Here is a 12998-nt window from a genome sequence, read left to right on the forward strand (position 1 = left end):
TTGATGACCCAACTTTTATTTATTGAGTTAATCTGGGTGAAGGTTGAAAAAATTCAAAGACCGCCATAATCCTGAGGTAGGATAAAATGTATGCAACCTTTAGGCCTTGAGTCAAAGTCAAAGCATTGATAAAACATTGTGTCCGTGTTGACAACAATAAGGTTGCTTCAGTTATCTTATTTTGAACTTTGGGAGACTGGCACAAAACCTGTTTTTCTAAAACTCAAGATGATGGGACATGCTTTTCTTTTGCGAAAGGTTTACCATAAAAGGCTGTAAAAGAATAAAGAATCTCCAATCTCAGACTTGAGAAATCCAAGCAATTACCAAAGATTAGATGGAAGTATTTGTGCCATAATCAACAGTAAAAATCTCAGGACTATACTGTTGAATTTTTAAAAAATAATATTGAAACTACTGTTGTTGAAGATGAACAAGGAATTTTCGTGAAGATCGATGCAAATGAGAATCTGATGTAGATGGGGTCAAGATTCCTATTAAGGAAGCCTAGCCTTGCAGAAAAACTATGCTAACCACACACACAGCAGAATAGCAAGGAGGACAATGTCAATTGATTCCAATAATATTCAAAATTCATTCTTTTAATAAATATACAAATAGCATATGAAGATTACAAAGTTACAGAGTTGTCACTCAATTTTACATGAAAGCCCTTAAACAATTCTTCTCTTGTTGAATTTTTAAAAAATATTATTGAAACTACTGTTGTTGAAGATGAACAAGAAATTTTTGTGAAGATCGATACAAATGAGAATCTGATGTTGATGGGGTCAAGATTCCTATTAAGGAAGCCTACCCTTGCAGAAAAACTATACTAACCGCATGCACAGCAGAATAGCAAGGAGGACAATGTCAATGGATTCCCATTAATATTCAAAATTCATTCTTTTAAAAAATAGACAAATAGTGTATGAAGATTACGAAGTTACAGAGTTGTCACTCGTGTTGTCCCCATTTTTGCTTTTCAAAAATGTGTGACAACCCCTTCAAATTTATGGTTTAAATGTGTCATTTTTGTCTCCAAGGCACATTTTATGAGGTGCAAAGCTCACATTTGTTAGTGTCAAATCATCAGGGGTTGTCTTTGCCATTGTTGTCCAAGTTTTGATGAGTTTTGGCCTTCATTTTCCTAGTTTTCTATGCAATTTCGGGTTTCAGAGAAGTCACTGCAAGTTGGAAATTTTACTCTAAGGCACGCTTTTCGAGACAAAATTCTTGCTTCTTTCTGAACTGGACTAATCTTCAGTTCATCCTTGATCCACGTTTCAAATTTCATCACGTTCCGAGTTCATTTGCTATGTCTTTCCTTCAAATTCGGGTTTTTTCCTCCTGACTGCAAGTGGGAAATTTTCCTCTTTTGCAAAGGAGTTTTCTTTTGTTTTTGTGTTGGAGGGGTTTTTCAAGCAATTAGAAGTGAACTTTATAAAAGACTTGTAACTTGTAGCTTGCTTTTTATTTTCCCTTCCTTTTTTATGTCTTTTAAGTTGTTGTAGGAACTTTTTGGACAAATTACAAGTGAATTTAAAATTATAAATTTAATGAGAACTTGTAAGTTCTCATAAAAGTTCCTACTTTATGTTTTTAAGTCGTAATAGGGATTTTATTTCCCTATTACAAGTTTTTGTGTGTTGCTTTTAGTTGTAATAGGGATTTTATTTCCCTATTACAAGTCTTTTTTAATTTAAGTTGTGTTATTTTAAACTTGTAATGGGGATTTTATTTCCCTATTACAAGTTGTTTTGTTATTTCTTTTTGCTCTTCTTCCTTTCAAACCCGAATTTGCCCAAGGAAGAGAAAAGTGAAGTAAATAAAACTTGCAATGCAGTTTCTAAAACCCGATTGCATCTTTTTTGAAGGCATTTGCTACTTGTATTTGCAAATGAAGAACCCAATTGCATCTTTTGGAGGGCACATTTTGCTTGAAGTTAGAAAGGAAGAACCTGACCTACATTTTTGTTCCCACAAATCCGTTTTTTGTGGCATTCTTCCCTTAAATCCATCCCACATTCATGCTAAGTTGTTAGGAATCGTTGCTCCTTGCCACATTTTCTAGCAAAAACGGTTTTGGCAAACACGCTTTGCATTTTTGAAGGCATTTTTGAAGACGTTTTTGGATCCCTTTTTTTGCTAGTTCTTGCCACATTTTGGAGCATGAAATTCGCCCTTGCTGCCACATTTTGCAAAACATTTTGCATCTTGCATTCAATGAAGAGTTTTTGGTGCCAAATGTGAATCTTTCTTCAAGCCGTTCTTTATGGAATGGGTTAAATGCAAAACCGATTTGTTTGTTGCATGGGATACCAACGTGTTGGCTTCTTCACCTTTTTATAAGAGCATTACGATTTCTCCCAAGTTCATTTGCTTTGCCTAGGGCATTCTTCAAGCAAGATTTCGGATTTGTATGAGATCTTCCCAAATCATTTTGTTCTTTGAATGCAATTTGTATGATTTTCCCCTCTTGCAATTTTTCCTATTTACTTGCAATCGGAATTTTAAAACCCGATTACAAGTGCAAGTTGTAATGTTCTCTTACTTGCAATCAACCTTCCAAAACCCGAAATTGGTCCAAAATGCACTCAAAAACACTTGAAAATGAGTCTCTAGCATGCAATTACAAGTGCAAACTTGTGTTTTCCCATTACACATATGAAGTTGAATGGTTGTTCTCCACAATTGCAAGTTAATGCTCTTGTTTTTCCACACATGTAATGCAGTTTCCAGAACCCGAAATTCACTTGTGAGCCCATTTTTGCATCAATTTATCCCTTCCCATGTCAGTCTTGTTTGCATACACAACCTACCAAATCAATAAATTAAGGCATGGACCTTATTTTGCAAGCAGATTCCAAGATTGGAAAAAGAACAACAACATGACAAAGCCACACAAGGAGATGGATAGGTGATGTGAATGATTGAGAGTATTGAATGCTTTCTAGACAGAGATAGGTTTCTTACTTCAGCCTTGCAAAGAACTTCCCTCCTGAAAAGCCAGTACTACCCCAAGCAAGAAAATAAGGTTGAAGTTCGTTGGCCAAGGATACAAATATCATTAAGGATGCAAATTCCCGTTCCGGTTCGAGATGTCTTCACCAATACAGAATACTTCAAGTTCTAGCATCTTGAAGTGCCATAAAGATCACATCATAGACAAAGGGTGATGTAGTTAGAGTCGTGTCTTCAGACACAGAGAATAGCTTCAATTGTGCATTTGTAATTTTGTTTTGACAAGTTACATGTAAAAATAAGTTTTGTAATTGCAAGTGTCACTTTCACTTGCATTTTTATAAAATGTAATTACATGTAAAGCAACTACAAGTTGAGTTAGATTAGGATTGTACTTGGAATAAGTCATAGTGGTTGAGAGAATTTCTCAAGTTAGTTAGGATCCTTCCACCTTTTTCTCAAGGCTCCTCTCCTATAAATACTTTAGGGGGTCTATTGTAATTGATATCTTTTGCCAATGCAACAAGACTCTGCCAATTTGTATGTACTATGTACACTCTTAAGACTTTGAGCTTAGTTGTAAATCAAATTGCAGTCAATTAAAAGAGGCAAATTTCTTTCAAACTTTGTGTTGATTCAAAGTGTTATGTGAAGACATTTTCTAGAGATTGATTGTGAGTTTTGAGGTGTTATACAAGAGGGATTCAAGCTCAATCTTGTTGACTTTGAGATGCTTATTGCGTTTGGAATTTTAGATTGGTTTTCAGACTTGGTCTTGCAGACTTTGAGCTGCTTATCATGTTTGAAGCCAGTGTAGAAAACTAAAAGTAAGAAGGTAACTTGCAGACTTTGTGTTGCTTTTATTTTCTATGTTTGTGCATAAGAGGTGCATCATGTAGTTAGACTTTGAGCTGCTACATATTGTGCTTGGTTAGCTGGAAATCATCTAAAAAGGTTGATAGGATAGTAGAAGTGTTGAAGACTTCGTGCTTTCATTTCTATTTTCTCGTCCCGGGGAAGTGACGGAGGTCTTTGTGCTTTCATGGAAACTTTGCTTCCCTTTATGTCCCAAAAATCCTACAAAAAAGTCTCATTTATGTATTTGTTGTTATTTATTTCCAATTGCTATTACTTTTCTGTGAAGAGAAAAGAGTATAGTTTTTCTTGAAAAAAAAAGAAAGACTGTTGTTTCACCCATATTAGATTAGTTTAGTTTGTAGCTAGGGGGAGCCTTCCCTAAATTAGGAGAAAATCTTACTCACACACTGTGGCTGAAATCACAATTTTGCACATCCTCTAGGTGTACAAAATTTTCAATTAACAACTCGATTTACGTGAAAGCCCTTGAACCATTCTTCTCTTGTTTTCTTTTTCCAATCTTTTCTCCCTACCCACCCCTCGGCTTCTAATTTCTATCCTGGACAATATGCAAATTTCTCAACTGGATGCCAAAATGGCCCCCACATCATTAATTACATCCATTCCCATTCCAAATCTACCTACACCATTAAAGACTTCAATTTGGCTTTGCTGCTACCAAGCTAACAACCAGCTTTATCTCCACATTCATCCTTCACGTCACCTTTCCCTCTTGGCAACCACTCTTTTTAGTTTTTGTTCCCACAATCAGCTTACCCTGGTTGGAAGAATCATGCATGAGCCCCTACTCATGCATGGCTTCACCTGCCTTGGGGTACTAGGTGAACTCTGCTATGCTCATTCATGTCGCATCCTTGGTTCCAAGTCCCTTCCACTTTACCATTTATTTTTGTATTCCTCTTGACACATTCTTTTGGCTCTAGCATCCAGCACTTGCTCTATTTCCTTGCACACCTTCTCTATCATCTCATTCCTCCAACAATTTCTCCTATACCTACCCTTGTGTATTCCTAATTCCCCCCTTCTTTCTCCCTCGCATAGGCGTACAGGTCCACAACATTAAATATCAGTTATATGCCAATTCCTTCAAGCAATTCTATCTCATATGCATTCTTTGCAAATTTGTGCAAAACTCTGCATGGCCTTATTTTCTTCCACTTCAATTTGTTTTACATCCCCTTGGGAAAACTTTCCTTGCACAAATGTGCTAACACTTGATCTCCAATTTCAAATTCTATATCACCTTCCCTCATCTACACACTCTTTATATTGCCCATCACGCTTCTCCAATTGCCTCTAGGCTATTTCATGAACTTCTCACATATATTCTGCAAACTCTTCGCCTTTTGCACCCTTCTAATCCTTCGACATCTTGTACAACTCAGCAACTCCCTTTAGGATCCTTCCACAAACAATATAGAATGGACTCTTTCTTGTCCTCAAATTCATTGAATTGTTATATGTGAATTTTGCCTGCACCGTGACTGAATCCCAAAGTCCCAGCTTCTCCCCTACTAGACAATGTTATAGATCTCCAAGGCTCCTATTAACCACCTCCATCTGCCCATCCATCTGTGGATGGTATGCTAATCTGAACAACTTGGTGCCTAGCTTATTCCATAATGTCGTACAAACTTTGTGTCTTGGTCTAAGAAAATGTCAAGCTGTAGCCCCATTCAATCTCACCAATTTTTTTGAAAACCAAATTGGCCACTTAAGTGGCATCACTAGTCTATCAACAAGGTATGAAGCATGCCATCTTTGAAAACCGGTCAGCCACCACAAAGTAATAACATGCAAGATTACAATTACTAAGTAATAAAGCACATAAGAGAATTAGACATGCATAAACAAAATAAAAAAAGACAAACAAATACTTGCCTGGATCAACATGTCAATTCATTAACTCCCCTGTGGATTTAAAAGTTAAAACACATACAAAAGTGGTTATAAGTAGAGTCAAGATTAATAGAAGAAATCCTAATACACCACAGTAGGGGACTCCTAAGATTTGGTGTACAATGTTCGTGGATCTCCTATTCTTGAATCTTTGAGGCCTTTGTTCACAGCTTGCCTTCTTTATGTTAGAAACTTTAGGATCCCCGAAGGGAACTGTGACCAATGCAAACACAAAGCAAAGAATATCAGTAATTTATTCCTTTGGGAATGGAAATGGGAAGCTTTTATATAGTGGTCTAAACTCTAGATTCAAAATTTCTAAAATTGCTGACATCACCAAACAGGACAATGATAATAACAATGTAATCCACACATTACCTTCCATGAATGGCAATGTTGGTCAGACAAGTTTTTGTAGCAAATGGTTAACTTAAAGGTCTAACAACTAAAGTTGTCTGTCTACATGTCAAGAGGTCAATACATGGTCTTTAAGAGGTTATCATAGAGTATAAGAAATGGGGGATGATCATAGCAATGCTGCACATATAAGGAATGCAATGAGCAAAAATAAATCTCTCAACAAGTAAGCTTGCTCATCCAAATCCTGAACATGGGTAGGTCAATGCACCAGCAAGTCTCAGCAAAGCAAAATGTTAGTAAAGCCATTTTAATGTGCACATTCAAAAGCAAAATCCTGTGGCTGAGGAGCCAAGTGATAAAAAAGTGGAAGCTGCAAGGGAGAAACTGTTCAATATCAAGGTGAAAGCATGCAATATTTTGCTAACCAGTTATTTAATCCCAATGGTCAACCAAATATCATTTCCGAGACAACAGTTCAATCATTGTACTTGCAAATAATTGAACAGCCAACACCTTGCCCTTTGGACTGGTTGCTTAAGAATGTTGTAACAGTAAGTTACTGTGAAATGTAAATAAGCCTTATTAACAAAAGTGAATGTGATGTTCCACAGTCCACTTGAAGTTAGTGAAAGTGTTATTTGAAGTTACTATTTATGTGACAAATTGCCTTTTTTGTGACAAAATTGAGATACAGAATAGACGGACATTTTTTTGTCAAAGCCTGCCAATGGAAAGACGAAACTTTCTTAGCTTTCCCACTCAAGCCAAGACACTGGTAAATATCTGTGTTGCATGGGTACCCGAACCCACCCCCCTAGAACGTGAACCGGAGACTGGTACGCGTCTCCCGCACCGGAGACCCGTCAGGAGACGTCTCTACACATAGGAGACTTCACGTCGACGAACCCTCCCGTCTCCACCCTAAAAAACATGTGCAAAAGTCAAAAAGTTTGACGTAACGCATGGGCAGAAGCAAAAACTGCCGACGTGAGCTCCATTTTTAGACATTTGTATGACATTTTGATTTGATTCATTTCACATTTGTGTACTTAAACTTCAAAGTTAATGTTAATTCTTGTTTTGAAAGTTCAATGTCATTATATTTTCAGATTTTCTATAAATTATTAAATTATATTTTAAAAAAAAAATTGGCGTCTCCAAGTACCCCCCGTCTCCTATTTTAAAAAATAGCCGTACCGGTACCGGTACCAGTCTCCAGCGTATCCGAGTACCCTCGTACCCATGCAACCTTGGTAAATATTCATATTCAGATCAGAGAAGACAAAGTGAACATGATACAGAGATAGAGCTTCAATTTATAGTTGTCTGGTTGGTCAGAAAAAGCAACTTGATAAGCTTCCTAAAAAAATCATCCTAGAAGGCCAATTGAACATGAGATATAATTGGTGCCATACTCAGTTTTGCCCAGTTTGGAACTATAGGAGATTTTCTTTATTGTAGAGTGGAGAAATTAAGAATCATCTTCAAGAGCTATCAAAGAGAGGACTTATTAAATCTAGTGTGCCTCTTTATGAATCCTCTATTGTAGTCTTTCCTGGGAAGAATGGTTTCCATAGGATGTATTGAGTTTTGAGTACTAGAATGGTTTGCATAGAATGGTTGCTTAAGAATGTTGGAACTGTAAGTTACTGGGAAATGTAAATAAGCCTTATTAATAAAATTGAATGTGATGTTCCACGGTCCACTTGAAGTTAGTGAAAGTGTTCTTTGAAGTTACTATTTATGTGACAAATTGCTATCTTTTTGTGACAAAATAGAGATTCAGAATAGATGAAAGACGTTTTTTTGTGAAAGCCTGCCAATGAAAGGAGAAACCTTCTTATCTTTCCCACTCAAGCCAAGACACTGGTAAATATTCATATTCAAATCAGAGAAGACAAAGTGAACAAGATACAAAGATAGAGCTTCAATTTGTAGTTGTCTGGTTGGCCAGAAAAAGCAACTTGATAAGCTTCTTTAAAAAAATTCCTCCTAGAAGGCCAATTGAACATGAGATATAATTGGTGCCATATTCAGTTTTGCCCAATTTGGGTCTATATGAGATTTTTTTATTTTTAGAGTGGAGAAATTAAGAATCATCTTCAAGAGCTATCAAACAGAGGACTGACTAAATCTACTGTGCCTCTATATGAATCCTCTATTGTACTCATTCCTGGGAAGAATCAAAATTATGTGTCAAGAATTAATGCATTATTCAATTGGATGCAAGAATCTAAATTAGTTCTTAATTCTGATTATAATAAAACCAATTAAAGAGGAAGAACCTGGAAGACAACCTATAAATAAAAGAACAATAGTTTAGATGGTTAAGTTTGTTATATGGCACCTTGGAGTTTAGAAGACTTGAGATGAAAACAAACAACATTTAAAACAATTACTGAAACATTTTGAGAAATGTGAATTTCAGAATGGTGTTCTCCAGGTTTATGGTTGGAGGAAATTGACTAGGAATTGGTCCAACTAATATTCAAACCACACTGGTTTGGGCAAAGACCAACCACCTCGAATGAAGTGTATGGCTTTATGAAAGTTGCAAAGTATTACAAAAATTTAATCCCTACGGGCCTACACCATTGCTACATCGACCGAGGAAGCAGTGAAGTTCAATGAACAAAGACATGAATAGCATTTAACACATTGAATCAAAAGGTATGTGATTCGCTAGTATTGAGACCCCCCGACTTTCAGATATCTTTCGACATTGAGTCAAAGCCATGGCTATGATCTCAGAGCAGCCTTAAATGATGCAGTAAAGGAGGAGTATGATTCAAAATCAGTTACAATCACCACCTTGTGTTGTCACCCTCCTATTTGTCAAGGGAGATCTCTCTCCCAACTCACCTACTCAACCTTGAAAATTAGGTTAGGTGCTGATGATTACTTAATGTCTCAGACTTCTCTCACCTCTGAAACAATCATGACATTCCAATCTTGCTTAGGGCCTGCTCCCTACACAAAAGCGCAGCCACAGTGGATACTCAATTGGTCCTTCCAAAGACACCATATGCCAAAATGGACTCCCAACTGTTCCACAACCTAGCCAAAGGTCTCTACCATGTGATTATGGTATGTTCAACCTGATTTAGCCACCCAAGAAATTTGGAGACACTTCTAAGACCTGTACCCTATCTTGCTCTTAGAATCTAGTAACCCTTCAAATTAGGACTGGTGAAGAGAACTTTTTGCTCAGGCCCGTTCCTCACAAGCTAAGACCAGATTCAAATACCCTTTTGGAAGTTTTAAATAATATCTCAAAATAGCTATATGGTCTTTTGGAACATGTCTATCAAAAATGAGGTTTTCCTGCTGCACCAAGGACTCAATTAGCCCACTTTTACAAAGCAACCACTAATGAATTGGTTTCCAAATTTCTCTTACCAACTTGCAGGGCTTTGGCACATTACATAGGCTCACAATCCACCATTCCCTTGGAACTTCTCTTCCCCTTGCTGTTCACACAATTCACCTACTAATCTAGTCTAACACATAGAGATGTTAGACTAGGGTTTGAACAAAACCCTCTCCAACTCCATCCTCTGCTACAAACTTAAATAAAAACATCAAAACAAAACCAAAATCTTCCATTCCACCAAGTTTGGCCAAATCCTTGTATGGTGGAATGGAGATTTGTTCACATTTTGTTCACAAACCCTTGTCACCTAGGGTTTACAGGCGGTTTGCAAAGAAACAATGATATCTTGCTTATTCCTTTATGAAATCAAACCAAATTTGTTGCAAAACAAAGTAATCTCAGAGCTCTTTCATCTACACTGGGTCTCACAAGCCTATCTTGCCTGTACGGATCCATACAGTACCAGAAAGTGCAGAAAAACAGTGAATTTTGCAGGAAAAACAGAGTTTTGTTATTGCTTTGTCCTCCAAAAACATTCAACAACCAAACCTCGACCATTTTGAGGCTATTTAAACATATTTGGCCTGAATTCCGACGGCCATAACTGATTTTCAAACAATGCAACCGTTCATCTTCCAAAATTGAAATGTTGCTAAGCAACTTTTCAACTTTTCAACAATTTTAGCAAATTTTCACTAAATGATCCTACATGCACTACAAACATGACAAATGGTCTTAATATGACCTTATTACATTAAATGAACATTAAACATCAACTTAGACACTTATGACCCTTATTGACAAGGTTGGTTGTAAGAAAAGTTGTCATTGACAACTTTTCTTACAACTTGACAACTTTTGCAAAAAAGGACAATATGACTTCAATTGAATCTTATTGCATCATGAATGGTCTAATATGACCTTATTAGACCCAACAAGACACAAACACACTAAATCCTAACAGTAGACCATGTTCTCAACAAAGTGCCCGACTTGTACCCAGTGCTCCTGCACCATTAACACAGCAGGGAAAATCAATTGCATATTATACTACATATTTTCTGGTGTAGTATTTAAGTTTAGCCATACCACATATGACCCTGAGCTTTCTATCAGAGAATCAAACATTGGATGCATTACTCTTGGGTAAACAACTATTAGAGAGGTTGCAAAAATGGCATGAGAATTCAACAGAGAGGTATTTTATTGTGGCCATGGAATTGTGGTTTTAGTAAATAGTGACTGAAAAGGAAAATTGAAGAAATGAATCATGACTGAAAGAAACTAAGATCATGCAACTTTTTTTAACACAAAAAATTCACAATGTTGAGGAATACGACATCTTATGATAGAACTAGTTTATTCATATATCTACCTTATTTTAGACATTTAAGATAACTTTCTCATGCATTGTTTTAAGTGTGGAGAGTATATAGGTGGCAATATAGTCTAAGGCTCTAAACATCATTTGGAACAAACAAACTACCAACAACATAATAGAAGAAAAGCTGAAAAACACAAAATTATTGGAATATATTATAGTAAATCAAAAATATTGAACTAATGAGGGTTGCTATAAATACCCAAATGTTCCCCAGAATACCAATGGTGTGAACCGTATAGCTCGTGCCAAATGATTGTATAATTTTCCTTTTGGTTTCCACCATCGATAAACTTCAGTCTGGATAAAAACCCATGCAAACAAGACAAGTTAGTCCAAACTAAGAAAGAAAGACCTGCTAATGAAAAAAAATTAAAATATCAATATCACAAAGTGCCCTTATTTACTAAAGAAATGTAATAAATAGAATGTTTTAATCTTCATATTAAGATTTTTAAGGAAACACATTTGACAATTAGAGAATTAACTCCTACTTCTACCAACCTGACCAAAGCAAAAGACAGGAACCAATGGGCAGCCTGTCTCAAAAGCCACACGAACAAATCCATGCCTCTGTTTCAGAAAAGCAACCTACAGAAAACAGTAAGTTTTAAATCCCAAGTTCAACTTCATCAAGACAATTTATGTTAGTTTAACTCTTTGCTTAATTACTAGAATTTTCTGAATGATTCATTTGCACAATATCTAGGGAACATTTCTGTGCAAGCGAATGCCTCCATCTGGACCTCCTGTTTTGATGTACTAATAGTCTACTACAATACTTTCACATATGTATTCCCAATTCCATAGTTACATAACCTTAAATCACTACAGTAAAATGGAAGTTCTTCAAGCATGGCAAATGCATAAGAACAAACCTCTGTACCATGCTCCATATAAAATATTTCTCGAACACCACCAGGAACAATAATGCAACTATAACCAGAATTCAGATATTTAACAAAGTTCTTTCGAGTAGCAGGTACCAGTCCCATCCAAGACCATATATGTCTTAGCAGCGGTGTGTAGAAAACCTAGCCAAATGTGTTTAAAATCACGTGAATATGGTAGATAAGAAATGTTCTTAACAATGGAATCTATCTGCACTGCTTACTTACAGAGACAACCATTAGTGAAGAATGTTCCAAAAATTGGTCAAAACATAATAGATATGTTTCAGCTGCATATGGGCATGTTAGTGACAGTACTTACAGCACTACTTGCAAGAGCTTTGATCTTAGGCAGGGGCATATAACCAGTGTGATTGCACAGGGCTACAATGCCAATTGGTAAAACTGAATGTGGTTCTACAGCGAGCACTGCAGAAAATCAAGATCCCATATTAGAAAAGACCAAAATATGTCCATCTATTAAGAAATTAAAAAAGAAATGTACAAGAAGAACTCTACTATGTATGTAGAGGTAAAGTAACAAATATCATCTCCCTCTTTCTAGTGACCAACCAGCATAGCCAAGAAAGAAATGATTGATGGCTTGTTCCTGTTATTAGACATAACTGTCGGATATGCCCTAAATGAATCTCAATTTGTTCATCTCCAAAGTTATTCAAACACTATTCACTTCAGTCTTCGAGGGTGTGACAATTTGTAAAGCAGACTAAAAGAAATTTCAATGACTAAAGTAGTTAATATAGACATTCATAGACTAGAATAGATGAATCAAAGTCATTGAAAGGATGGTATGCTCACATCTAAAAGGAGAAAACAGTGAGAAAAATAGGAGATAGGAAGCAACGACATGTGCAAAAGAGATGAGATGAAAAGATTTTGTCATGTGTACAATCTGTGCATTTATTTATTATGCAGCTCCATGAATAGAATACAGCAGATATATAAGTGCCATAGGTAACAAGTACAATTGGCTTTCCAGATACAGCTCATCCAAGATAGAAAACAGGATGAGGATAGAAAAATGTGCAATAGAGCCACTTTTCAAATTAGAAAAGGAAACTCACTGCAAATAAAAACTAACTTGATGTGCACAATACATAATTACTATTTACAATCTTTACAATATTTTATCAGGTGTTTCATGCTCATGTTGAATAAAATTTAAAGTATTTCTTTTTGGATTCACCTCAGGCAAAGGCTAACATGCACTTCAATGCCAGGCAAAAGGTTT

The 12998-nt window shown here is 36.2% G+C and overlaps 1 protein-coding gene across 1 annotated transcript in view; it reads right to left on the bottom strand.

Moving 5' to 3' along the window:
* LOC131047681 (diacylglycerol O-acyltransferase 2D) overlaps positions 1–12998 on the bottom strand; it is a 68310-nt gene that overhangs the window by 9498 nt on the left and 45814 nt on the right. Inside the window, exons 5-8 of the mRNA XM_057981476.2 lie at positions 12069–12175; positions 11735–11890; positions 11361–11447; positions 11059–11156 (exon numbers count right to left, since the gene is read on the bottom strand). Of these exons, the coding sequence (XP_057837459.1) occupies positions 11059–11156; positions 11361–11447; positions 11735–11890; positions 12069–12175 (448 nt within the window). The remainder of the gene's footprint in view (positions 1–11058; positions 11157–11360; positions 11448–11734; positions 11891–12068; positions 12176–12998) is intronic.

The sequence above is a fragment of the Cryptomeria japonica genome, chromosome 4, assembly GCF_030272615.1.
Source record: "Cryptomeria japonica chromosome 4, Sugi_1.0, whole genome shotgun sequence".
NCBI classification, from domain to species: domain Eukaryota; kingdom Viridiplantae; phylum Streptophyta; class Pinopsida; order Cupressales; family Cupressaceae; genus Cryptomeria; species Cryptomeria japonica.